This window comes from Globicephala melas, chromosome 5, assembly GCF_963455315.2.
Source record: "Globicephala melas chromosome 5, mGloMel1.2, whole genome shotgun sequence".
Classification (NCBI taxonomy): domain Eukaryota; kingdom Metazoa; phylum Chordata; class Mammalia; order Artiodactyla; family Delphinidae; genus Globicephala; species Globicephala melas.
Window position 1 is genome coordinate 38,191,937 of NC_083318.1, and position 26,248 is coordinate 38,218,184.

The following is a 26,248-nucleotide window of genomic DNA, read 5'->3' on the forward strand; positions in this document are numbered from 1 at the left end:
TGATGAAGTGGGGTTTATCCCAGGAATGCAAGGATCCTTCAATATATGCAAATCAATCAATGTGATCAAAAATATTAACAAATTGAAGGAGAAAAATCACATGATCATCTCAATAGACGCAGAAAAAACTTTCAACAAAATTTAACACTGATTTATGATAAAAACTCTCCAGAAAGTCGGTATAGAGGGATGTTACCTCAACATAGTAAAGGCCATATATGACAAACCCACAGCCAACATCATTCTCAATGGTGAAAAACTGAAACCATTTCCTCTAAGATCAGGAACAAGACAAGGTTGTTCACCCTCACCACTATTATTCAACATTGTTTTGGAAGTTTTAGCCACAGCAATCAGAGAAGAAAAAGAAATAAAAGGAATCCAAACTGGAAAAGAAGTAAAGCTGTCACTGTTTGCGGATGACATGATACTATACATAGAGAATCCTAAAGATGCTACCGGAAAACTACTAGAGCTAATCAATGAATTTAGTAAAGTAGCAGGATAAAAATTAATGCACAGAAATCTCTTGCATTCCTATACACTAATGATGAAAAATCTGAAAGAGAAATTAAGGAAACACTCTCATTTACCATTGCAACAAAAAGAATAAAATAGCTAGGAATAAATCTACCTAAGGAGACAAAGACCTGTATGCAGAAAACTATAAGACACTGATGAAAGAAATTAAAGATGATACAAACAGATGGAGAGATATATCATGTTCTTGGATTGGAAGAATCAACGTTGTGAAAATGACTATAATACCCAAAGCAATCTACAGATTCAATGCAATCCCTGTCAAACTACCAATGGCAATTTTCACAGAACTAGAACGAAAATTTTCACAATTTGTATGGAAACACAAAGACCTCAAATAGCCAAAGCAATCTTGAGAAAGAAAAACGGAGCTGGAGGAATCAGGCTCCCAGACTTCAGACTATACTACAAAGTTACAGTAATCAAGACTTATGATATTGGCACAAAAACACAAATATAGATCAAAGGAACAGGATAGAAAGCCCAGAGATAAACCCTGACACATATGGTCACCTTATTTCTGATAAAGGAGGCAAGAATATACAATGGAAAAAAGACAGGTTTTTCAATAAGTGGTGCCGGGAAAAGTGGACAGCTACTTGTAAAAGAATGACATTAGAACTCCCCCTAACACCATACAGAAAAGTAAACTCAAAATGGATTCAAGACCTAAATATAAGGCCGGACACTATAAAACTCTTAGAGTAAAACATAGGCAGAACACTCTATGACATAAATCACAGCAAGATCCTTTTTGACCCGCCTCCTAGAGAAATAGAAATAAAAATGAAAATAAACAAATGGGACCTAGTGAAACTTAAAAGCTTTTGCACAGCAAACGAAACCATAAAAAGACGAAAAGACAACCCTCAGAATGGGAGAAAATATTTGCAAATGAAGCAACTGACAAAGGATGAATCTCCAAAATTTACAAGCAGCTCGTGCAGCTCAATATCAAAAAAAACAAACAACCCAATCCAAAAATGGGCAGAAGACCTAAATAGACATTTCTCCAAAGAAGATACACAGATTGCCAGCAAACACATGAAAGGATGCTCAACATCACTAATCATTAGAGAAATGCAAGTCAAAACTACAATGAGGTATCACCTCACACCAGTCAGAATGGCATCATGAAAATATGTACAAACAATAAATACTGGAGAGAGTGTGGAGAAAAGGGAACCCCCTTGCACTGTTGGTGGGAATTTAAATTGATACAACCAGTATGGAGGTTCCTTACAAAACTAAAAACAGAACTACCATATGACCCAGCAATGCCACTACTGGGCATATACCCTGAGAAAACCATACTTGAAAAAGAGTCATGTACCACAATGTTCATGGCAGCTCTATCTACAATAGCCAGGACATGGAAGCAACCTACATGTCCATCAACAGGTGAGTGAATAAAGAAGATATGGCACATATATACAATGGAATATTACTCAGCCATAAAAAGAAATGAAATTGAGTTATTTGTAGTGAGGTGGATGGACCTCAAGTCTGTCATACAGAGTGAAGGTAAGTCAGAAAGAGAAAACAAATACCGTATGCTAACACATATATATGAAATCTAAAAAAAAGTAAAAGGTTCTGAAGAACGTAGGGGCAGGACAGGAATAAAGATGCAGATGTAGAGAATGGACTTGAGGACATGTGGAGGGGGAAGGGTAAGCTGGGATGAAGTGAGAGAGTGGCATGGACATATATACACTACCAAATGTAAAATAGATAGCTAGTGGGAAGCAGCCACGGTGTTTTGTGTCCACCTAGAGGGGTGGGATAGGGAGTTTCGGAGGAAGACGCAAGAGAGAGGAGATATGGGGATATATGTATAGGTATAGCTGATTCACTTTGTTATAAAGCAGAAACTAACACACCATTGTAAAGCAATTATATTCCAATAAAGATATTAAAGAAAAAATGAGCAAATCAAATACAACAATACATTAGGATCATACACCACGATCAAATGAGATTTATTCCAAGGATGCAAGGATAGTTCAATCTGCAAATCAATCAACACGATACACCACATTAACCAAACGAAGGATAAAAAAATCACATATTGACTTCAATAGATGCATAAAAGTATTTGACAAGTTTCAACATCTGTTTATGATAAAAACTGAATAAAATGAGTATAGGAGGCATATACCTTAACATAATAAAGGCCATATATGACAAACCCACAGTTAACATCATACTCAACCAGAAGTGTCTTAACTGAGATCATGAATGTAAAATTTTTAGCAAAATACCTGATGGTCAGCACTCACTAAGCACTAGTTGTAAATATTATTATGACTGCTACTGTAATAACAACTACTATTAAAAAAAGCTTGAGATAAGAGAAGGTCACCAATCATGGTTTGTTCTCCTCCCTTTAAAGTCTCTCTAATATTTGTTAAGTACTTCATATGTGTTAGGTGCTTTCTGTACTCTATTTCATTGTATAAGCAGAAATATCTATGAGGTGATTTTACTATAGTGTAGGAACCTGGAATTAGATAGGCTTGAGTTTAAATTCTAGGTCGGCATTATTCTCATTCTGAAATATATTTAGACAAGTGCTTTTGTAGTCCCAAGCTTCCAAGTGTATGTCTTTTTTTTTATCATCACTCTATCAAAGCAGTTTGGTAAAAGTAAAGACTAGTTACAGGATGAGTCTGCTTTCCAGGTAAGCAATAGCATGGGGGGACCTCACCAGGCCCCTATCTGGAGGACATTTTGGGCTCCACTTCGGCTCAAGGCAACTCTGCTCATTCAATGAAGAGGTATAGAGTGCAATTTAGTAAATCTGTGTTCTTCATGGGACAGCATGAAGAAGGAGATGGACCCACTGAAGACAACAATTTTGACTTTCAATGTGCTAGCCCTTGATTTTCCCAAGTGCTTCCTATGGAAAGCAAGGCTTGAGTCTTACATGAACAGAGGAATTAGGCAAGTTTTGAAGGGCCCGTTTATCAAACGTAAGGAGTTCAGGTGCAGGAGACCAGGGAGTGACATAGTGATTTAAGAGCAGGAACAGGTTAGAAGGGGAGAGCTTGGTGACCCAAAGGAAAAAGATTACGTCACTGAACACAAAGTTGGAGTAGAAACATTTGCATATTTGCGCTCATGCTGTGCCCCCAGCAACAGGTCATTATAGCCCTGAAACCCTGCCTACTTGGTCAGGTCTCAGGAGGTAAGCAGGGATCAGACTGGGAGTCCTTGGATGGGAAACCAGGTGAGACTGGTCTGCTTAGTGTTAGCATGGATCCAAGATGGAGTCATCCTATCCTAGATCTAAACTGTGAGTCTACTTTATGACCTTGGGGAGGTTACTTAACCTCCCTTACTTCAGTCTGTAAATTGGAGAAGGCTAAAGTTACCTTATTTGATTGCAGTCAGAGATTAATTGAGCAAATTGTATATAAAGGTTCTACTTTGGTGCCTGCCCATGACAGGAGCTCAGGACATGTTAGATCCCTTCTCTCTAGTTGACGTGCTGAGTATCAGCGGAGCTGAGTGCCCATGGCAAAGCAAAGATGCTGGGAGGTGCACTCCAGGAGTTTTCATAATTGACCTGGCAAAGTGAGTGAGGTGACTGGGCTGTTCTCCTCCAGAACTGCACACAGAAGTGAGCTCTGAGTTGAAGCACCAGTATTTGACTCCTTTGGGATTTGACAGATAGACATTTTTGCAAGGACATCATTTTTATACTATTATGGCAACCAAGACTCCTCAGAGCATAGTCTCTTTGGGAAAGCCTTGGACCTGCTGGAAGAACTGGAGATGTGAGACAGAGCCCATCTTTAATCCCGTCACCTTGCTAGACTTCATGGGCTCAGGGCACAAAGGGACGCCAGCAGGAACAGCAACCACCGCTCCAGGTCTGAAGAGAATCTACATCAGACCCTCAGAAACTTGTCCCCAGGACCAAATATAAATATTTTGGTTTATTTTTTCCCAGAAAGAGAAAGGGACAGAGTTTTATTTTAAATATAATGCATTACACCTATTTATCTGTTAACCTATCTAGTATCTGTCTACTGTCACTATCAGGGTTCTTACTAAAAGCTCAGTATATATAAGCCTTATACTTTATAAAATATTTTGTGACTGATTGATTCATCGTGTGTATGTGTGTGTGAGTGTGTGTCCTGGGATGAAGAGCCATAGCTTTAATTTAATTTTTTTTTAAACTTATTTATTTTTATTTTTGGCTGTATTGGGTCTTTGTTGCTGCGTGCAGGCTTTCTCTAGTTGATGTGAGCAGGGGCTACTCTTTGTTTTCATGTGTGGGCTTATTGCAGTGGCTTCTTTTGTTGCGGAGCATGGGCTTTAGGCATGTGGGCTTCAGTAGTTGTGGCACATGGGCTCAGTAGTTGTGGCGCACAGGCTTAGTTGCTCCAAGGCATGTGGGATCTTCCCAAACCAGGGCTCGAACCCATGTCCCTTGCATTGGCAGGCGGATTCTTAACCACTGTGCCACCAGGGAAATCCAAATTCTTAAAGAAGTCTTTCAAATAGTAAAGAACCAATGATTTTACAGGTAAGTCCTGTCTGTCTATATATCTATCTATCTATCTATCTATCTATCTATCTATCTATCATCTATTTATCATCTATCTATCTCTATCATTTCTATCTATCCCATTTATCATCTATAGATAGGTTAGTTAAAAGTATTCAAATTATGTAAATTATAATTTAACAATTAAATTATTTATAGTATTAGATATCTGATTTCATGTTATAAATTTAAAATTTTCTTGTCATTAAACTTCTTTGTAAATATTATTGACTTCATAATATGAATATATCATAATACATTCAATGATTCTTCTATTATTGAATATTTAGCATGATCCTAGTGTATTGCCATTTAAAATATATTATAAAATATAAATGAGTATTTAAATATTAATCCAAATTTTAGCTTAATTCTTTAATTTAAATTCCCAACCATAGAATTATGGGACCTAAGAAAATGGACACTTTTATATTTGTTAGTTAATATTATGAAATTGCTTTCCAAAGAGTTTCTTGCAATTTAAAATTTCACCATGAGTTTTAGGAAGTGATTTTCTCATCACACACTTGCCAGCACCATGTGTTGGTATTTTCACCTTATTCAATCTTCACAATGGCCATTGTGAGTTAATTTTTGTCTTTATTGTATAGTTGAGGAATGGAAATGTAATGTTTTTCCCTTTCTCTATATTAATGCCTCAATATTTATTTATTTTTCCAGTTTTACTGAGAAATAATTGACATACATCACTGTATAAGTTTAAGACATACAGCATGATGATTTGATTTACATATATTGTAGGAATACAGTTTTCTACCCAAGAACTGAAATGCAGTTTTCTCTGCCAGGGAATTATGACATTTGGAAAAGTTTAATTGTTTTAAATTCACTAAGTACCTTGATAAAAGCCACTTACTTTGTAAATATCAAACACTGACAAAATAGGTAAGGAAAGCAGCTGACTTACGCCATCAAGAAGAGGCTCATTAATAGTCTGGTACTGGCCTGCCAACAAAAAGAGACCAAAATGTTATTGCAAAACATTGGGAAGACTGGGCCCTTGTTTTTCTCCAGAAATCTTGTGCTCATTTCAATTAATTTTTCTTGACTGTAATTGCTCAAAATGAAGTGCACATTTCCATGCTTCTCATTCTATCAGCTGCTCTTACATAACAGGGGCGATGGAAAAGGAGGAAAGAGAATCAATTCCCGACTAAGAAGCCTTTCCACAGCAAGCTAACCTTCTCGTTGAAAGAGAAACAATGTTAGAAGGAACGCTGCCCCCCAATCTGTAGCACCCAAAGTGATGACTCAGCAGCATCTCAGCCAATGACCACATGTGTTTCCCCTTGCCCTCTGGCACACATTGCATTTGCAATAATCTGTCCACACATTGTCTTCTTGAACAGACTCTACATATTTTAAGAGTAGGGACCATATCTACTTATTCATCTATCCCTGGCTTGAGGTGCAGGGCACTCTTCACCAAATCAGTTTTTTTTTTTTTTTTTTTTGCGGTACGCGGGCCTCTCACTGTTGTGGCCGCTCCCGTTGCGGAGCACAGGCTCCGGACGCGCAGGCTCAGCGGCCATGGCTCACGGGCCCAGCCGCTACGCGGCATGTGGGATCTTCCCGGACCGGAGCACGAACCCGTGTCCCCTGCATCAGCAGGTGGACTCTCAACCACTGCGCCACCAGGGAAGCCCCAAATGAGTTCTTGATAGGAGTTTGATGAATAAATCTTGTTCAGCAGATGTTTCTTGACACTCAACTTCCTCCCTTGGACTTGTTCTATGAAAGATTGCCAGAAGGTCATCTGGTGTACTCAGTGCTCGATGTTTTACATTTTACCCTCAGATTATGCAAAACCACCAAAGAATCGCTCACATGACCTGCAGGTTTTTTTGCTTCCTCATACACTTCATTTTCCTAAATTGCAGTATAATTTCACGCTGTTAGTCTGAATTTGGGAACATTGTAGGCAGAAAATGTTCTTATCATGTTCTCTTTATTAGCACATATATGAGAAGTTTCTAGTAGGTCTCAGGACCAGAAGCTGCACACTTCTTTGCTTTGATTTAATGGAAAGCATCAATCTTAAAAGAGATCACATTTCCCTTCCTCCTTTAGCTGTTAAGACTCTCAGGGCAAATCTCTAGGCTGCATCCAAATAGTGCAGAGGACCATGGTATGATGTGTATTTCTACCTTTTGGTCTGGCTTCATCATGTTCTTAAATTTTGTCCTTTCACCCTGAATTCTCTTCCCATACCAAAATACAAAATTAATAGCTGTGAATTTGTGCCAGCATGCCAAAGTCTTCTGTAGGGTGTAATGTATAAATTAATGAAACTTTGGCTCAGTGGAAACACAGTTCTATGGAATTTTCCTAGGACCAGTGCATGGGGGAAATGTTAAGCCAGAGCTAATCTCCTTGAGATAATGAGCCAGGAGGAGGAGAATCCTGTCTGCACCTGCCACCAGTTACAGTCTATTCTGGTGGTAGGACCAGCAGCAAACACTACCCCAGGGCACTAATAACATCTCCCTGTCCCAGCACAATTACACCCATAGTGAGATCCCTGGCAGAGAAACCTACAGGTTTTCCAGCCCTTTAGCAATTTGTACTCTCTCATGAATTGAGTTAAATTAATAATGTCACCCATTAAACACCAGCTGGTCTGGCAGGCACAAATGAGCACAGACTTACTGGGGATCCGCTCTGGCACTTGTGATCTAGGAGAGCAGCTCCACTGTCTAATTCAGGGTTCAATATCATTTCATTTTAGGATATTGGCTTCATTGAACATAGTCATTATACCCACATTCTCATGCAGAGCTGTGAGGATCTCTTCTTTCAGCAGCATTGCAGTCTCAGACCCTCCTGGATTCCCCAAATATGCTGCGTGCCACTTCTGGGTCTTTGCTCGTGTTGGTTCCACCTGGAGTCCCTGCCTCCTCCATTTTGTTTTCCAAAATGCTCAGTAAACTTTGAGATCCTCCTGGGGCTTCACTTTCTGACCACTACAGGTCACTGTAATCTCACTGAATCAGTTACAGCCGTCATTTTCTGTTTTACTCACCGTTATGCAAATAAAAAGAAGCAGCGTCTGATTACTTCTTTGCTGTTTAAGTCCACTGCCCTTCTATAGGGAAGGAATGATCTTTTATCTCTATCTCCCTCAGTACCTACCTGTGTTATGAACAATGCAGAGTTCTGCAAATGCAATTTTAAAAGCATAGTTTTAAAACTGTAAATCAGCACGTGTCATTCATGGCCCATGAAACATAGTCCAGATTCCCTGCCGTTGCTCCCAGAGGCCAGCACAGCCTGCCGCCTGGCCTGTCTCTGATCTCATCTCTTTCTAGTTTCTTCCTCCTCTGAGCTCTAACCATATCAGCCTCTTTTTAAGTTCATCCAGTACATCTACCTCAGAGATGTCGCATGTGTCCCTGAGTCCAGAAAGTTCTCTCCTCAGCTCTGCCCAGGCCTGGATACTTTTCACCCATCCTACTGTGTCTGAAATGTCATCTCCTCTGGAGGACACTCCCTGACTACCAATCTCAGCTAAAAATTAAAGAGCACCTTCCAGTCCCGGTCATCACTAGCTCAGGCGCCTTGCAGTGGTGAGAATGCTGTGTGCTCACCAAACCCCCTTTCCTCTTCCTGTGGGCGCTCGGCTGGCGCACAATTCCTGGCATCCCTTGCACTGGGCGGTCTTGGCATGGAGCTATGGACACTGGGATGAGGCAGGTGTGACGGATTCCACTCCAGGCTGGCCCGCTTACTCTCCACCTCTCATTCCTGCCTCAGTGGCTGGCCAGAAGCAGAGGACCCCAAGGCCCTCAGGGATGATGGAAGCCACTGGGTAAAAGGAGAGTGAATCCCAAATGAATGTTTGGAAAAAGACCTCCTTCAGTTTACATTGGATTATGATGTGAGCAAGAAATAAACCTTTATTTTATTAAACTACTAACGTTTGTAGTTTATGCATTATAGATGTTAGTCCTCCTTGATGAATACACCCTGCTCAGCTTCTCCTTAGCAGGTAAGAACAAAGCAAGCCAATGAATATATCACACAGTTACAGACGGTGGTGCTTGTCTCCCCCGAGGCAGTGGTGAGATTCCAGGCTCTTGATCACTCCTGTAACCCTGTGTATGGTAAGTGACAATAAATGAACAGTCGGCTGTGGAAACACCCAGAGCTTGGAACCAGCGACAGAACTTTCAGTAGAACCTGATCCCCTCCCTTGCTGAGCGAACTTGAGATTGGCGCTCCCTCTTGCTGGGCCCAGATCCTCACCATAGTAACAGTCCCCCAAATTCTTCCCAGTCTTTGAGTCTTCCTGGAACTGAAGGATAGATTGGCTTCTCAGAGAGAGCCGTTTTTTAGAAAGATGAGGGAAGCTGCTTAGTAGCTTTCCACATCACCATCCTGGAAGAGTGATGGTGATGCTGTGACAGTGGAGGGTCCCTCATCGCCCTCTGGAACCAAACAGCCACAGAGAACAACTGATTTCTACGTGACCCTCAAGGAAACATCTTTTTACAAAAGGCAACATTTCCCTAACAGTTATTTTTAAGGGGGAAGTGAAGATGAATATGTGTCATGTAAAGCTCGGGGGGTTTCCTGACTGACAGAGGCAATTACCCCAGACTTTAGTCGTGAACATGGACACCTCATGCCTGCAGAGGTGTGACAAAGGTGTACAACCAATGCCCATCAAATTTAGGTCCCCTGACCATTGGCATCTTGGATGCTTTATAAAAAAGAAAGAAAGAAAGCAAACTTGGGCCCCAGAACAAATCAATTGCTTTTTACACAAGCTCCTATGGTGATACTTATTCTGGTCTCAGAAGTCTGAGAATTAGTGACATAGAAGCTCTCACTCTTGTCCAGTGGAAGGTGAGCCATGTGAGTTAAATAAAGTGAGGAAGAGAGACTCTCAGGCTATTTTCACGTATAAACACTTCCATGAACTTAAGCCCCTGGAGGTGCAAGGCTGGTGCCTTGTCTACGTCCCCATTTAGTACCTTTAAAGGGGTAGGGTAGCTGGCTGAGCACCCAAGTGCCATTGCCATGGGATAGGCAAAGGTGAAGAAAATCCCGAACTAGTCCCATGAAGAGAATATGCTTCCCTGGTGTGAGAAGAAGGGTAAAAGTAGGAAGCCTGCAGAGTTCTAGAACTTTCTGTTTCTCTAGGAAGGGAAATGAGTTAACAGGCCTTTCAGATGACTGTATTTCTAAACCAGACAGGTTCCCCAAGCGAAACCCGCTTCTGCTTTCATTTCAGTCATGAAACTTCAGAGGGAGAGGCACAAGGGGAGAGAGGAATGGTGAGGGTTAGGGTTGCCTCCAATTCCAGAGGCTGCCAGCTGGACTTATAAATATGTAGAAAAAAACAAGAGGCCAGTGAATCCCAACTTCCTGTCACTAAGTGCTCCAGAGCAGAGACCACTGTGTCTCCGCATACCCATTTTTCCCTTGCTTCTCTGTACTAGAACTCCTCCTGGTTGGCTGGGTACATGGCCACCTTGAGTACGTCCTTATTACCTGTCCTAATCTTCATGTGGGCATGAGTTCAAGTTTTGGTTGATGGAAGAGGTGGAAAATCAACTCACCATTTCCAGGAAACTTTCTTGAGGGAAGTTACTGTGCAGCCTTCATTCCTTCTTCTCCTTCCCTTCATCCCTCCTGCAGCCCAGAGCGCAGACATCACTATTTTAGGCGATGGTATGGAGGCCAACTCGAGGCGGGGAGGGATGCAGGAGGGGCAGGGTCTCTGAGGACCCTGAGGAGAAGAGTTGCCAAACAGCCTTAGACTGCTTGCCTCTGGTCTTGACTTACATAAAAAAAATACATAAACATGTGTCATGTTTCAGCCCCACGATTTCTTTTTTAAAGTGTCTTGCGGCCTTAAATGTTTTTTTTAAATCAGTCTTGGTGCTCACCAATAACGTAGCAGAGCCTCTGAGCAAAGGCATGGACACATGTTTCACAGAAGCTGAATGAGAAGTTCTAGGTTCAAATCCTGGCCGTTTCACTTTCTGGCCGTGTGACCTCAGGCAAGCTTGTAAGCCGGGTGGGAATAAGAGTATCTACCCCAAATAGCTGTTGAGAAGCGTGTATAAGTAACTCCCTGGCTCAGTGCGCCACTAAGGAATTGCTGTGTTCTGTGTTTCATGTCTTCTCAAGTTCAACTTCATGGCCAAATCTTTTTCACTCAATCCAGATCTTTAGATCTTCAGATCTATATCTTGGTCATTATTTAGTGCCCATTTTCAAACAAAGTATGTGCCTTTTCCAACATTCAGCTGTGTTGACGAGCACCAGTCAGTTCTTCAGAAGGGTTCTTCAAGCTGAGGTCCCTTCTAGCCGTGAAGCTCTGGGATTCAGTGACTGAGAAAACCGAGGCTGACAATATTTGGTGCCTAACTTAACATGTGTGCTATGATAGATCTGAGCTCTACACTACTGGTGTCTTTACAAGTTCCCTAACTTCACTTGGGCTTCATTTAGCTGATCTATACAGCAAGGATAATAAAATCTGTACCTTACAACTAAATTAGATAAGTTTATAAAAGGTCTGGCACAAAGTTATGTTAGTTTCTTTTCATTTTCTCTCATTCACAGATCCTAGAGCTTGCTGGTATCATGAGAGAACCAGTATACAAATTCTGAGCTCCACACTTACAGCCCTTGGTTCTTTCCTCTACAAGACGCTGCCTTTCTCCATTTTTATCTTTTAAAAACTTGAAAGTATTTGGGGATGGAGGGCATTGGCCTGATCTTCCTCTCACTATGGTGGAGTAGGATAGTTTACACTCTTTACCCTGGCAGTTCCCAAACTTTCGAACATCTTCAGCTTGGCATCGATCCATGGTTATAGGGAAAGGCAGGAAGGAATTTACCTAGAGTTATTTTCACTGTCTCTGAGTAAAGGATTATGATGTCCAATAAGCCTTGACTATGACTTGTATAGTCAAGGGGAGCAGAGAAAGAAAAGGGAAGAAAAGAGGGAAGTAGGAAGGGAAAGAAAGAGACAGAAATAGAGATATAGAATATATATACACACATATAATGTATGTATGTTATATATCTATGATATATTGACTTTGTCATCTATCATCTATCTGTCTGTCTATCTATCTATCTACCTATGTATCTATCAGCTCAGTCATCTAGCACTTCCGGGAATTTTGGTTTTATTCACTGAACCACAGTCTCTTGATCTGAAGATTATAAACTGTGAATTCCAAGTCATAAATAGTCTAAACTCACAGTTACATGGGAAACATGTATTGGGAGTTGTGAGAACAGGCTTAATGTTCTCACTAGATGGCTCTTGGAAATTCACTTCCCTTTTCTAGTTCTTAGTTTCCTCATCTGTAGAGCACAGTTTTAGAATTTCAGACTAGCTGAGTCCCCAGAAATTTTCATTTTTATTTCCTTTTTTAAAAGCTTGTGGCCAAAGCTGGTTAGAGTGTCTGTCACATTAAGAAACTACCACAATTGGTTGAATGAATGGATGGATGGATGAATGAACAGTGATAGTTAAGGCAGCTGCCTCTTGGTGGAGACAGCTTTGATAGTTTTCATCCACCTATCTATATATGTTTTTGCTTCAGCCAATGATTCTCAAAAGACTGTCCTAGAACTACCTGAATTAGAATTATCGTGTTAAAGGTAAGGATTCTCTGGCCTCACTATAGCTCTACCAAAGCATAAACCCTGGCGTGGGCTTGATGAGACGCATTTTTCACTGCTGTCATTCTGATACATGATGAATTGTGAAGACATTGTAAATCCTTGGGCATATCAACCTTAGATGATTTGAGTACTGGCTTGTGCTTACAAGAACTGGGTGGACACCTTTTCCCTGCAATTCAACTGTTAACGTTTCAATTTTTTTCTGTTCACCAATTTCCTCAACATCTTGGAGAGAACCAGCCTCTGATAAATTAACACAGGTACTGAATTATCTAGAAATGGCCAGAAGGAGGCACTGGATGCTCACATATTCCATACCCGCCTTTCCTCCCTCTAGTCCTAAAATTTGTATTAATTTTTCTTTTAGAAGTGGGAAAAACCAACGTTTAAGATTGATTTCCTGGGCTTCCCTGTTGGCACAGTGGTTGAGAATCCGCCTGCCAATGCAGGGGACATGGGTTCGAGCCCTGGCCCGGGAAGATCCCACATGCTGCAGAGCAATGAAATCCGTGTGCCACAACTACTGAGCCTGCACTCTAGAGCCCATGAGCCACAACTACTGAGCCCATGCGCCGCAACTACTGAAGCTGCATGCCTAGAGCCTGTGCTCCACAACAAGAGAAGCCACAGCAATGAGAAGCCTGTGCACCGCAACGAAGAGTAGCCCCCGCTCGCCGCAACTAGAGAAAGCTGGTGCGCTGCAACAAAGACCCAACACAGCCAAAAATAAATAAATAAAATAAATAAATTAAAAAAAAAGAGATTGATTTCCTTAGGAAAAAACAAAACAAAACAAGTGTTCCTGGACAAAATGAAATTTCTTGTCTGTCTGAGTCAACCAATATACATCTTTATCAGTTTTTATTGTGTGTGGTAACTTAAGACAGAAAGCCTCACTTTCTAAATAGGGCTATCCTCTAAATTTCATTTTTTATTAAGTGGAAGGAGAAAATCTCCCGAGTTTATTTTACGGAAAAACATGACCCTGTTCTCTATATATCAACTTCATAGAAGATGTTGGTATTGACAGACAGATTGTCCAAGTTTGAATATGTGTCTGTCTTCTCCAGGCCTAGAGAATTTTTTTTTGATAGATTGTTTTTAGTATACAAAAAAATGCTGCTGTAGAAAAATTATAAGATACAGGTAAGCAAAAAAGAGGAGAATAAAAATCACTATAACGTCCCCATACCAAGATAACAACTATAAATATTTGATTACAGAAAATCACTAACAACACATACACACATGACATAATCTATGTATATATGATCAAAATGTATGCACACTGTTTTCTTCCCTGCCCTTTCATATAATAGCATGCTATAACATACCCATCACTGAATATGCTTCAACGTCATCATTTTTAATGGCTATGTAGTATTCTTTCATATAGATGCCCTACCACATTTTCAACAAATCCCATGGTAAAAAATTGCAAACAACTTTAAAGTATCTGGGAATGTTATAAATAGCACCACGATGAGCAGTCTCTTATGTAAATCATCATGTGCATCTTTAATTATATCAGTTTTGTTATAGTGTAGTAGACACTGGTATTGGCGCCTAAGCTTGCATAGGCTGGGGTGGTGTGGTTTGCTAAGTATTTTTGTCAGGGTACAGATCTGAGTGCCTATGGGCAGGTCTGGGCAGCTTTATCTCAGTTGACTTTTGGGGGGTTTTGATTTGTTTTCTTTTCCCTGCTTGTGTCTCTAGAATGTTGTTAATGAAATGGAATCCCCCCTGTCAGTTTTTTTTCTACCTTAAGGCAGGTGGAGAACGAGCCCAAAGGGGGAGGGGTACAGGTCACATTTATAATTCACCAGTCACCGAATCAGGTTAGCAACCTCATTTCCAAGCACCATCCCCTTTAGAATTCTCTACAGTCCCCCCAAGACTTTAAGTGGATGGTAGGAAGGTCTGAGAGGTGACAAGTAGTTGGAGGGGGGCTACTTTTGACACCAAGGACTCAGTACAGTTTGGAAACATCTACCTTGAGAGAATGTAACATTTCTTAGGACCTGAGAAGCTTCAGAAGAAAAACACGTTCTGCAAGAGGGATTAGAGCTGGGTGCTCATTTGTCTCTTATTTATATTCCTACTTGCAGCATTGATTTTGCTTTTTCCTCCTTCTCCTCCCTGCTGTGCAAGCCACCCTGGGTGGCTGGGTGCTGCTTATATTCTCCAACATGTGCTATAATGAATCCTGTGAATTGATTTGCAGATGACATCACTCCCAATGCATCTATTGCTTCTTTGCACACTTCCTGTATTTCTCTCTCTCTTTTATTTATCTCTCTTTTATTATGGGCCACACAGCTTGTGGGATCCTAATTCCCTCACCAGGGATCGAACCCAGGCCCGTGGCAGTGAAAGCGCAGTGTCTTAACCACTGGACTGTCAGGGAGCTCCCTATTTCTCTTTTTTTATGTCTCATTCCAGTCATTATTTCTAGCCATCAGTTTTCTAGTTAGTCCTATGGGACTTTCCTTGATATAATAATACTCCAATATGAGTATACTTTATTTTACTTTACTTTATAAAGTAAGTATATACTTTATTCAAACTTTAGTGGCGTCTTACTCTGTGTCTAGTAACAGGAACTGGGCTCTGAAAAGAGATGCAGGAGAAGCATAAAATGTGGTTTCTGAACCATTCACTTACTCAACACATATTTTGGGGGGAGCCCATTATGTACAGTTTAGTTGAATGAACACTGATGAGTAGCCACAATACTGGCATTCAGGCAGACTTATACCCATTTTGCAGTTGAAGGAACTCAGGCCCACAGGGATCTGTGCTTCATCCAAGGCTGCACAGCTAAGAAATGGAGAGCCAGGATTCCCGCGCCGTCTGCCAGCCTCCAAAGCTGTGGATGTCACACACTTCCAGCCTGGGAGCCACCAGAGGGAAAGACCCTAAGTAACCAGTGTCACCTTGAACCAGCCAATAGTTTTATCCAAAGAAAAACAAAAGAATGGAAAGAAGAGTAACAGACTCCTGCTAACATTCCCACTGCTTAGGTGTCTGGGGGGCCCTGACTCACCTGTGACACTGTGGATTCGAGGCCATGACCTAGGGCAGAAAAGAGAACCAAGGTAAGCGTCAGTTGCAAGCGATTCACCATCCTCCCCGGAGGAGTGGGTAGTCATCAAACGCAGATCACAAATCAACTTATGGGACACTTCCTTTATGTTTGTGCTGTTCTAGACCGAAAGGAACATCTCATTACAGAGAACATAGAAAACTGCATGGAGAAGAAAATAACAGTCAACACCACAGGTGATATTTTGGCGAGCCTCAGGCACATATGTGAACGCGTGTATGAAGATGTCTTCATGCATTTCAATATACAGATGTCTAAAAATAATATAAAAGAATGTATAGGCTCCTGATGTTAAAAATGCATTGCAGATCTTTGTTACTCGAAAACATGGTATTTATCAGCTGTGTGATTTTTGGAGAGGGAAATTAGGTTCCTGCTCATTTTTACAATTGTAAATCATGTTGCAGTGTGTACCTTTGCTGCAACATGATATCCTTTTTAATCTGATCTCTGAGTGTTTCCATGGAGAGACTCTATCAAGTGCAACTGCGATGAAGGTGTCTGATAATGATAATGTGGGTCTCCTAGGCCCCTTGTTTCATATCACTCAGGTGCCTTCTGGATGGGTTGAATGAATTTATATTCTTATCTACAGAGTGTGAAGTGACCATCTCAACATATCTTACCACCATTAAATCTACGACCATTTAAAACAACTTTTCCTACTTGATTCCTTATTTTATCTGTTTCACTTCCCTGATGCCTAGTTAGATTAACTATTATTTATTTCAAATGGTTTTGGGCCGTTTGCATTTCTTCGGTGGTAAGTTATCTGGAAAGACCAACGAGGTCTTCTCCTGGCTGCCACATCCCGCCTTGGACAGTGTGATTTTGAAAGCACATTTCCCCTAGATCTGGGGCAATGATCTGAAAAGCCCTGGGGCAATGGAAAGCTCAGAAGGATGCGGCTTCTGTGAGCTTACTTGTTTGTGCCTTTAATAATCCCTTTGCATGGCACCTATCCTCTGAGGCTCTCAAAGTGCGTCACAGGAGCAATTAATTGAGCATCACAACACACGCCAGCTGTAAATATTTATGAGGCCTCATTGGTGGCTGCGACACCGGGCACAGAATAGTTAAACTAGGAGATAATAGTTACCAGGAGATCACAGCCCACGTGTCCCACTTCCAGCTCAGACTGTTGCTCTCTGCTCACCACGTTAATACTCAAAGTGATTCTGTTGGGTAGCTCTCCCTGTCCCAAGTTTATAGACGAGGAAACAGAGGACTCGGAGGGCTCCATGACTTGCCCAGTCCCATGGGAAGCAAGAGAATTGCCACCAGCCTGTTGGACCCGCAGATCCTTGTTGCCTCCTGGGGCCCTTGCCTGCAGGCAGTGGAGAGTCATGCTTTGGAGGGATTTTGCAGCTGCCGTCTGGGATGCTTTGTGGTTAGCTCTTGGCGCTCTTTCAAGTTGCCTGAGATGCTGCAGAAATTAACAGTAAATCGGTCAGGAAGGAGCAGATCATTTATCTGGGTCCTGAGAGATCTCTTTTGACACTTTCCACTCGCAGCCCCTTCCCTGACATCTTGGTCTTTGATTAGAGCCTCAAAAGACTCCCCAGACTTGCAGCTCCTGACATGTGACATGGAAATGATATGTTTCTGCGACTGTGTACAGGGAGCTTGATGCAGGCAGGGCAGGCCAGGCCACGGACAGAAAGCAGCACCTCAGAGCAGGCAGGATGCAATCCTGAGCCCAGGGACTTTGAATACGAGGCACCCTCTTCCCCGGATCCTAGGAGGAGCTTCAGGGCTTTTGTTTGTTGTTTGTTTTTGTTTTGTCACATTTTATCATGACACATCAATACATCCAGGATTTATTTTTCAATCCATTGACGTATATCAGAATCATGTTGAAGATTAGACATGAATTGAGTTTTAAATCTGCTTCCACCACTTGACCTTAGTCTATGTTATTTCAAAGTCATTGTCGTTTCCTTCAGCATGTCAGCCCTATCACAATGCCCGTACTTTTCCATTGGATAACCTGAGATCATTTTTTTGTTTGTTTGTTTTTTCCTTAACTTTTTATTTTATATTGGAGTATAGTTGATTAACAATGTTAGATTAGTTTCATGTGTACAGCAAAGTGATTCAGCGATATATATACAGATATCTATTCCTTCTCAAATTCTTTTTCCATTTAGATTGTTACATAATATCGAGCAGAGTTCGCTGTGCTATACAGTAGTTCCTTGTTAGAACTAATCTATTTTAAATACAGCAGTATGTACATGTACATTGCTTATATGTGGAATCTAAAAAAATATGTTGCAAATGAACTTATTTACAACAAATCAATAGACTCACAGACTTAGAGGATGAACTTATGGTTACCAGGGGAGAAGAGTGGGGGCGAGGGATAGATTGGGAGTTTGGGACTGACATGTACACACTTCAGGTTTTAAATTAGGATTTCATCCTCCTTCCGACCTTGGCCTCAGCTGACTTTTATTTTTATTTTATTTATTTTTCCCCTCACCCGATTTTTAGATTCAAAGATCACTAACGTTGAAAGTGTGTTGGAGGTAATGTCCAATTCGTGGTTCCAAGTTTCAGATTCTTGGAGGTGGGACTGAGGTCTTTGGACAGCTTAAAAAGGGTGGATCTGAAGGGAAGAATGCCTGTTCAGGCACAAGCAAGGCTCAGTTCTGGCTGGTGGGATTTCCCCACTTTGCAGATGCAGCTAAAGCTTAGAAGAGAGAAGTGACGTGTCTAAAGTGGCACAGCAAGCAACTGAGCACCGGGACTGGCCTTATTAATTACTAGCCGATGCAACAACTCAGCCCACTGAGTTCCCTGCATCTGGAAGCTTCCTCCTAATTGTAAGGCTGTCTGGAAGCGGTTTATCTGCTGACTCCTCTTGGCGGGGCCCCAGAGCGATGGTGCTCATTCATATGTCGTATCCTCTGGGACGGTGCACCCCAGGGCCCTCTGTGTGTCACTGCAAGCCAAATGGATTAGCAGAGGAAGCAGTGGCAGAGCAGGGAACGATGTTGTTATTTCAGCTGAGCCTGAAAGCGGAGAGGGAGGCTGGAAGGAGGGGTCTGGGGAGGCGTGCCGGACTCCACGGCTCTGTCTGGCTGGAGTGCAGACAATATCTCGACACCGGCAGCTGACAAGCACTCTGAAAAGGCTCCTGTGTTAACACTCTTTGCAGCCTGACAGCCCAGGGTGATTAATGAAAGATGCTGCTTGCAAACTTGCTGGAGATTTGATGTGTTCTCTCAGTGCTCAAGGAAGGCCCATGTGTTAGCAAGCTGCCTCTTGCCAGGGAATTACAAAGATGCTCCCCGGCTTCCTTTAGTCAACAGCATCCATCACACGGCCACACGTGAACGAGCTGCAGCTGGATGTTGTGTAGCTTGGCAGCCATCCTTCTGCCCTTCCCACCCGCTTGCTCCTTTCTGCATCTGGGCCTGAGTGAAGCAGGTCTCCCTCTCTATTTCTGCTTGGACAGGCAGCCATCCACGTGGTAGGCATGGAGCATGAACTGAACAAAGCTGGCCTCCAGAGGTTTGTGGTTTTCAATATTTAAGGCTCATTTTAAATGAAGATGTTCAATTTCTAAATTATTTTGAATTTTTAATACTTCTTAATAATTTAAAAGGTTTAATAATTTTTAAAGGGTACTAAATTAAACTCCCCCCACCCTCGCTGCCTGGGAGAACTTGATCTGACGGAATGGGCAGAGTGCACCCATGTTCTCTTATCTATGGGAACAGAGTTTGGATGGTGTGTTATTCCAGTCCCATAGAGATGGGACTTGGTCCTGTCTCCAGGGTCAGGCTCCTGGCATGGAGACTAATTCCTCATCACATCCTTGAGTCTGGTGTGTGTGGGCCCCTCTGGGTCTCCCCAGGCACCCGCCACTGGTCCAGAATGCAGCAGCAAAACCCTTGGGGAATGGTTGGGGTGATTTCATCCCCCCCTCTCAAACCTCCAAGATTAACTGGCTCAGCTTCATACCTCACTTTAAGCTCTGCCCCTGAAAGGAAAAGACTAGAATAAAATTCTCTCATTTGGGGGAAGATGATTGATCTTTTTAAGAGTCAGTAAACTCATTTTCAATATAAACCAGAAAGAAATGAAAATGGAGGTAAAGTTTCTAAATTCATTCTCATCTTCCTGCTCTTTGAACATTATCTACTCCATGTTGGGAATTGTGCACTTTACAGAAATCATTTCACCCAAACTTCCTAGCAATTCTTGTTGGACAGTATCTTTATCTCAGTGTTAGGGCTATGATGGGATGTTTATGCTGGATGGGACCACAAACTGGCCTTTTCATTTTGCAGATGGATTGACGAGGCCCAGGTCAATCTCATGGGGGAGTCACTGGTGTCATGCGTCCCATCCAGCCTGTCTGATGGCAGGCTCACCCTCTTCTCTCCACCTCTCTGAGGGAAGGGTAGGGTTTGCATCAGGGAGCCATGGGAGCTAAGGTGTGGAAATGCACAGTGAGCTTGGAGAGTAGGTAACCTGAAGGATAAGCTGGAAGGACTGTGTCAATCTCGAGGTGTCCTGGAGCTTTGCAAGGCAGAGGATAAAGGATGCTCAGAGCCACATGTTAGGAAGGTGATTCGGGAGCGCATATGATGGAGTGGAAAGGGAAGGACTGGGATGTCACAGTCTTAGTAAGAGGTAGTGACAGGCCTCAACACTGGGTGTTTTTCTTCCTCCCCACATGGCCACCAAAGCTCTCTTCTGATCACCTAACACCTGCTTGGTGGAACTCACACTTGTATCACCAGAACAGAGCACAACGCCGTTTCTCAAACCTTCTACACCAGGCCCCCAACTCCTAAAAGGGAGACCAAGTACGTAAGGCAGTGCCTGGAACATGGCTCGTACACAAAAACGTGCTGTTGAATGGGCATGAGGGAGAGGATGGATGAGTGGATGAAGGCAAAGTGCACAGGTGCAGGGAAAGCACAGGTAAGAGGGCATCCCTCGAGTAAGACAGCCTTGAGCCACACCGCAGTCCCTGTCTGTGTCTATACACAGACTCACGCTCCCCCAGCAAGGCCTGGAGTGTGCCCAGCACATTAGGAACCTGATACACGGGTGTGCATACCTCCCACACAAAACCCCCTGGGAATAGGTTCTTCACTTTCACTATAGATTCAACGTTGGAGAACATCTCCCAACTCCATATTCCTTTGAAGCAGATGAAATTCACACCAAGGTGGAATCAGATCAAGACTCATATTTAATAAGTGAAAAGTGGATTCATTCTCTTTTTGGAGGGGTGATGGAAATATTCTTTTTTAAATTGTAGTATAGTTGATTTATAATGATTCAGGTGTACAGCAAAACGATTCAGTTATATATATTCTCTTTCAGATCCTTTTCTATTTTAGGTTATTATAAGATATTGCATATAGTTCCCGGTGCTATACAGTAGGTCCTTGTTGTTTATCTATTTTATATATAGTAGCATGTATCTGCTAGTCCCAAATTCCCAATTTATCCCTCCACCTCCTTCCCCTTTGGTAATCATAAGTTTGTTTTCTATGTCTGTGGGTCTATTTCTATTTTGTAAATGTTCATTTTATCATTTTTTTTAGATGCCACATATAAGTGATATCATATGATATTTGTCTTTCTCTGACTTATTCACTTAGTATCTCTAGGTCCATCCAAGTTTCTGCAAATGGCATTATTTCATTCTTTTTTATGAACATACAATATTCTAATGTATACATGTACCACATCTTCTTTATCCACTCATCTGTCAATGGACGTTTAGGTTGCTTCCATGTCTTGACTATTGTAAATAGTGCTGCGATGAACACTGGGGTGCCTGTACCTTTCTGAATGAGAGTTTTTGTCTTTTCTGGGTATACGCCCAGGAGTGCGATGGCTGGGTCGTATAGTAGTTCTATTTTTAGTTTTTTAAGGAACCTCCATACTGTTCTCCATAGTGGCTGCACCAATTTACATTCCCTCCAACAGTGTAGAAGTGTTATGGATTCATTTTTTGTGAAAGATGTCCTTGACTAGTTCTAAGAATCTCCTGAGTTCTATTTTGTTTTTACAAAAAAATATTTGGGAGGATGCATCTCCCTGAGGCGATCCCGAGGGAAACATTGACAGTGTTTGGCATTATTCCGAACCGTAAAAAGCTCAAACCCCCCATGACCCTCTTGGCTGGGGGAGGTCCAACCCCACGCCTACCCCCTCAGCATCCTGCCCTGCAAAGGCTCTTGGGCCTTCCCTCCTCTGAGCTCCTATGGCAGCACTGCTGGCTCTAATAGCATACTTAGTATAGTTAAAAAGCAGTGTAGAGTTATTAATTTCTTATAAAAATTTTATCTTAAATTTTACTTGGGTTTTTTCTTTCTTCAACTAGATTTTAAGTTTTTTGAGGACAAAAAGCATGTCTGGTAAGCTGTAATCCCTGTGCATGAGCTATCTGTGTTCCTGACAAATATTGAAAGATGAAAACAAAATTATTTGGCAGTTTGATGGATATTCAGCAGACGAGTGAGTGGAGCAGAGCAGGATGCCTTGCTGTTCTACTCTAGCTGCAGTGGGCAGAGCAACTCCTGAGTCCACCATCCCCTCCACTCTCTCTCTGTCTCTCCCCTGCTTGTTCTGTCTTCTCTCTCTTCTTCCATTCTTATCCCTCTGTTAAAAGTTTCTTTTATCATCTATTTCAGGATCCAGTCTATGCCAGGCACTGGGAGTAGTACAATCTCACAGCATCCTGGTGCGTCCCGCTGGGTCCTGACCTTATTCTTCCTCCTTCCCCACTTTGTACTCCCCTCCTTTCGGCAATGTTTACGGAGCATCTCCTGCATAGGAGCTCCTTGTGGACAACCACAGAAAGATGGCGGGACACCACCCTATTGCATGCATCCTCTGAAAGCACTTGGCACCCTCTGTAAAGCTCTAAGCTTGTGAACTCTTTTGGGAGGACACTTTCTACAGGGGTCCAGAGGGAGCAGACACCCAGGGCAGCTGCAGAGAAGTCGAGAGAAGACCAGCAGCTGTGGCCACCCGGCACGAGCTGTGACCTCAGGTGTGCCTGGTCAGGAAGGCTGGCACAGGGGCCTCCCTGTGCACGGAATAGAACAGGGAGGCCGTCTCCTTGAGGAGTGGCCTGCTGGGATGTGAGAAATGACAGCCACCTGTACCTTGTCCTCTGGAGTTAACTATTGCTGCAGGTCTTAGTGACAGCAGGGAAAAATCAATAGTCCATGAGATGATGAATTGGGAAGGGTCTGAATGTGGGAAATGTGAGTGACACTGTTAGGAATAGCTCCATCAGGAATGGAGGAGAAAGAGACTTGCACTTGGAGTGTGAACCTTGGCTTTGCTCCGTTCTCGAAAGTGGCCTTGGGAAAGCCCTTCCCCTTCCGTTCCTTAGCCTCCTGGTTGGGCTCCCACAGGCCTGCATCTGCTTCTGTCCCACATGTGGCACAGTATCTTGTGATCTATTATACATGCCTTTTTATGTTTGTCTCCACAAGAGGCTGAGCATCTTGATGGCAGGTGCTATGTCTTCTTTATTTTTGATTTTCCTGGTCCCCAAAGCAGGGATCTCTCCCAGGTGGGGACAACATTCTCTCCCATCTCCCTCCCGCTCTCTCACACTGGGTCCCTGTCTTATATCGTCTTCCCCCCGTCTCATTTACATAATGGGAAGAGGCAGAGCGAGAGAGCTGGGCCCAGAGGTCTCTTGCTCCAGCTCCAAAGCTTGCCCTCTTGATAACGATGCTTGATGCTGCGGTTCTCAAACTTGAATGGGCATCATAGTCACTGGGAGAGCTTGTTTAAACCCAGGTGCTTGGACTCCAACACCCAAGTTTCTGATTCAGTAGGTGGGGCCTGAGATCCTGCCTCCCTAAGCAGCTCCCAGGTGATGCTGACGCTGCCGGCCCAGGGACCAGCCCTAAGAATCGCCGCCAGGAGGCTTCGTAGCTATGGCTGTGGATGTTCTTCTCAGGAGTTTAATGCATGTGCCCCTGCTTCATAGTGGAGAGTCTTGACATGAGTAGATTTGAGACTCATAGGATTAGAAAACAAAATTCACATGCGGCAACTTGGAACCCAGAAGAGGCCCTCAATCTGAAGTCAGACTCGGAATGCAAATCCAGCTGTGAACGGTTACCAGCTCTGTGACTGTGACCAAGACATGTCACCTCTCCCAGGCTCTCTTTCCTCATCTGTGAAATGGGAACACTATTACCTACTTCAGAGAATTATTGTGAGGATTAAATGCCACAGCTCCTCTCATGGTTTCTGGTACTGGTTAGGCATTCAGCTATTGATAAAAGTTTGGACTTGACTGGAAAACATCCATCAGGATGTTTCTGTTTCTTTCCACATGGGCACAGGGCACAGAATAGAAGTGGGTATTGGGGATTTAGCAAGAGAGATTCCATGGGACATTCTAGGAAACATTCATCATAATATTGTTGACAGGTTGGGGGTAATGGATGTGCATGAGATCGCGTGTTTTTCTTGGTTAGTCTCCTGGGCTGTATCATCTGTGTGAAACCCCAGCATGGAGCTTTATATTTTCCTTTGTACCTTACGGGGAGGTCCACGCATGTTTGAGTTTGGGGGTGGGTGGGGAAGGACAGCCCTTCCGCCTCTGTCGCCAGAGTTGACCCCTACACGTAACTAAGGGATGGCAGTAGTGAGGGCAGTGACGTGGAGTGCCCGGGTTGTTTCAGAGATTAGTACTAACGATTATGTCCACTGTTTACTATATACCACACCCAGCTATTCAGCTTCGAGGAAGTTATTTACCCTCTCCAGTCTGCATTCTTCTCTCCTATAAAAGGAAACCTAGTAAGAATGTGATCGCTAGGATGCAGTGAGACACTACCTATTAAGCTCTTTCTTTTTCATTTTTTTACTGGAGTATAGTTGATTTACAATATTGTGTTAGTTTCAGGTGTACAGCAAAGTGAGTCAGTTATACATATGCATATATCACCTCTTTTTTAGATTTTGTTCCCACATTACAGAGTATTGAATAGAGTTCCCTGTGCTATACAGTAGGTTCTTATTAGTTATCTATTTTATATACAGTAGTGTGTACATGTCAATTCCAATCTCCCAATTTATCCCTCCCCCTTCTTTCCCCCTTGGTAGCCATAAGTTTGTTTTCTACATCTGTGACTCAGTTTCTGTTTTGTAAATAGGTTCATTTGTACCATTTATTTTTAGATTCCACATATAAGTGACATCATATGATATTTGTCTTTCTCTGCCTATTAAGCTCTTAAAACAGCGCCTAGCCCGTGGTGAGTACTCAGTGGCTATTAGCCTTTGTTATTTATTGAGAACCTCCTATTTTCCAGGCACACTACAGAGGTCATGCATTTATTTCCCAAGCACAGGAACTGTTTTAGGTCCAACAGATCCCTGGTGGTCAAAATAGTCTATTCTTGTATTTTTTGTTTTCTTTTGGCTGTGCTGCGCTGCCTGTGGGATCTTAGTTCCCTAACCAGGGACTGAACCTGGGACCTCAGCAGTGAACGCACAGAGTCCTAACCACTGGACCGCCAGGGAATTCAATCTACTCTTGTTTTTCTTTTCTCAATGTTTCATTTTTATTTGTATAATTTCTTTTTTTCTTATTAGTTATCTATTTTATACATATTAGTGTATATATGTCAATCCCAATCTCCCAATTCATCCCCCCCACCATTTCCTCCTTGGTTTTCAAATACCATTTCTAAAATACGCAAAGCATTGAGATGGTAATGGGTTGCCAGAGTGAGGTCGCTGCTGAGCTAGCAAACAGGTCAGCTGAAATTTCAATCCAGCACCCACAGACCCGTTCTGTTCTGCTGCCCTGCCCACCTGTAGCACTGTCCTTACTTGATCATCATCAGATGCTGATAAGAATTATAATTTGTGTGGAGAACGAAAACATCAATTTAATAGTTATGAAGGTATGATGGTAGATCCAATACGTAGTTTTCACACATTTTGATTTGATTTATAGATCTCATTTACTAATTTATATTCCTATAATACTTTCATTATAAAATATGCAAAGGTACAGAGATTTGTGTGTATAAGGGATTTTTTTTTTAAATTTGGGTTTATAAATAGTTTGGAACAGGTTGCAGAAACATCATCTGCTGCTCTTTTTAATATATCTTGAGCATGCTCTGATGTATCCTGAAATAATTTGCTTTGGAAACAAGCACTGTGCCCTCTCTCTCTCTTTTTTTTTTTCAAATGTAACTGTAAATATTACTTTGATGTATGTAATTGCTGCAACCATTTCCATTTGAAGGAAGACTTCTAACCCTTCCATCTCTCATCTCTTGCTATTGTCAAGAAATAAGAAAAACCAACTTAAAATGCAGCATTCAACTGTGTTTAATGTAAAC

The 26,248-nt window shown here is 42.3% G+C and overlaps 1 protein-coding gene across 1 annotated transcript in view; it reads right to left on the reverse strand.

The window, feature by feature from the left end:
• CLNK (cytokine dependent hematopoietic cell linker) overlaps positions 1-26,248 on the reverse strand; it is a 179,857-nt gene that overhangs the window by 71,040 nt on the left and 82,569 nt on the right. Inside the window, exons 4-5 of the mRNA XM_030864219.2 lie at positions 15,822-15,850; positions 6,030-6,067 (exon numbers count right to left, since the gene is read on the reverse strand). Of these exons, the coding sequence (XP_030720079.2) occupies positions 6,030-6,067; positions 15,822-15,850 (67 nt within the window). The remainder of the gene's footprint in view (positions 1-6,029; positions 6,068-15,821; positions 15,851-26,248) is intronic.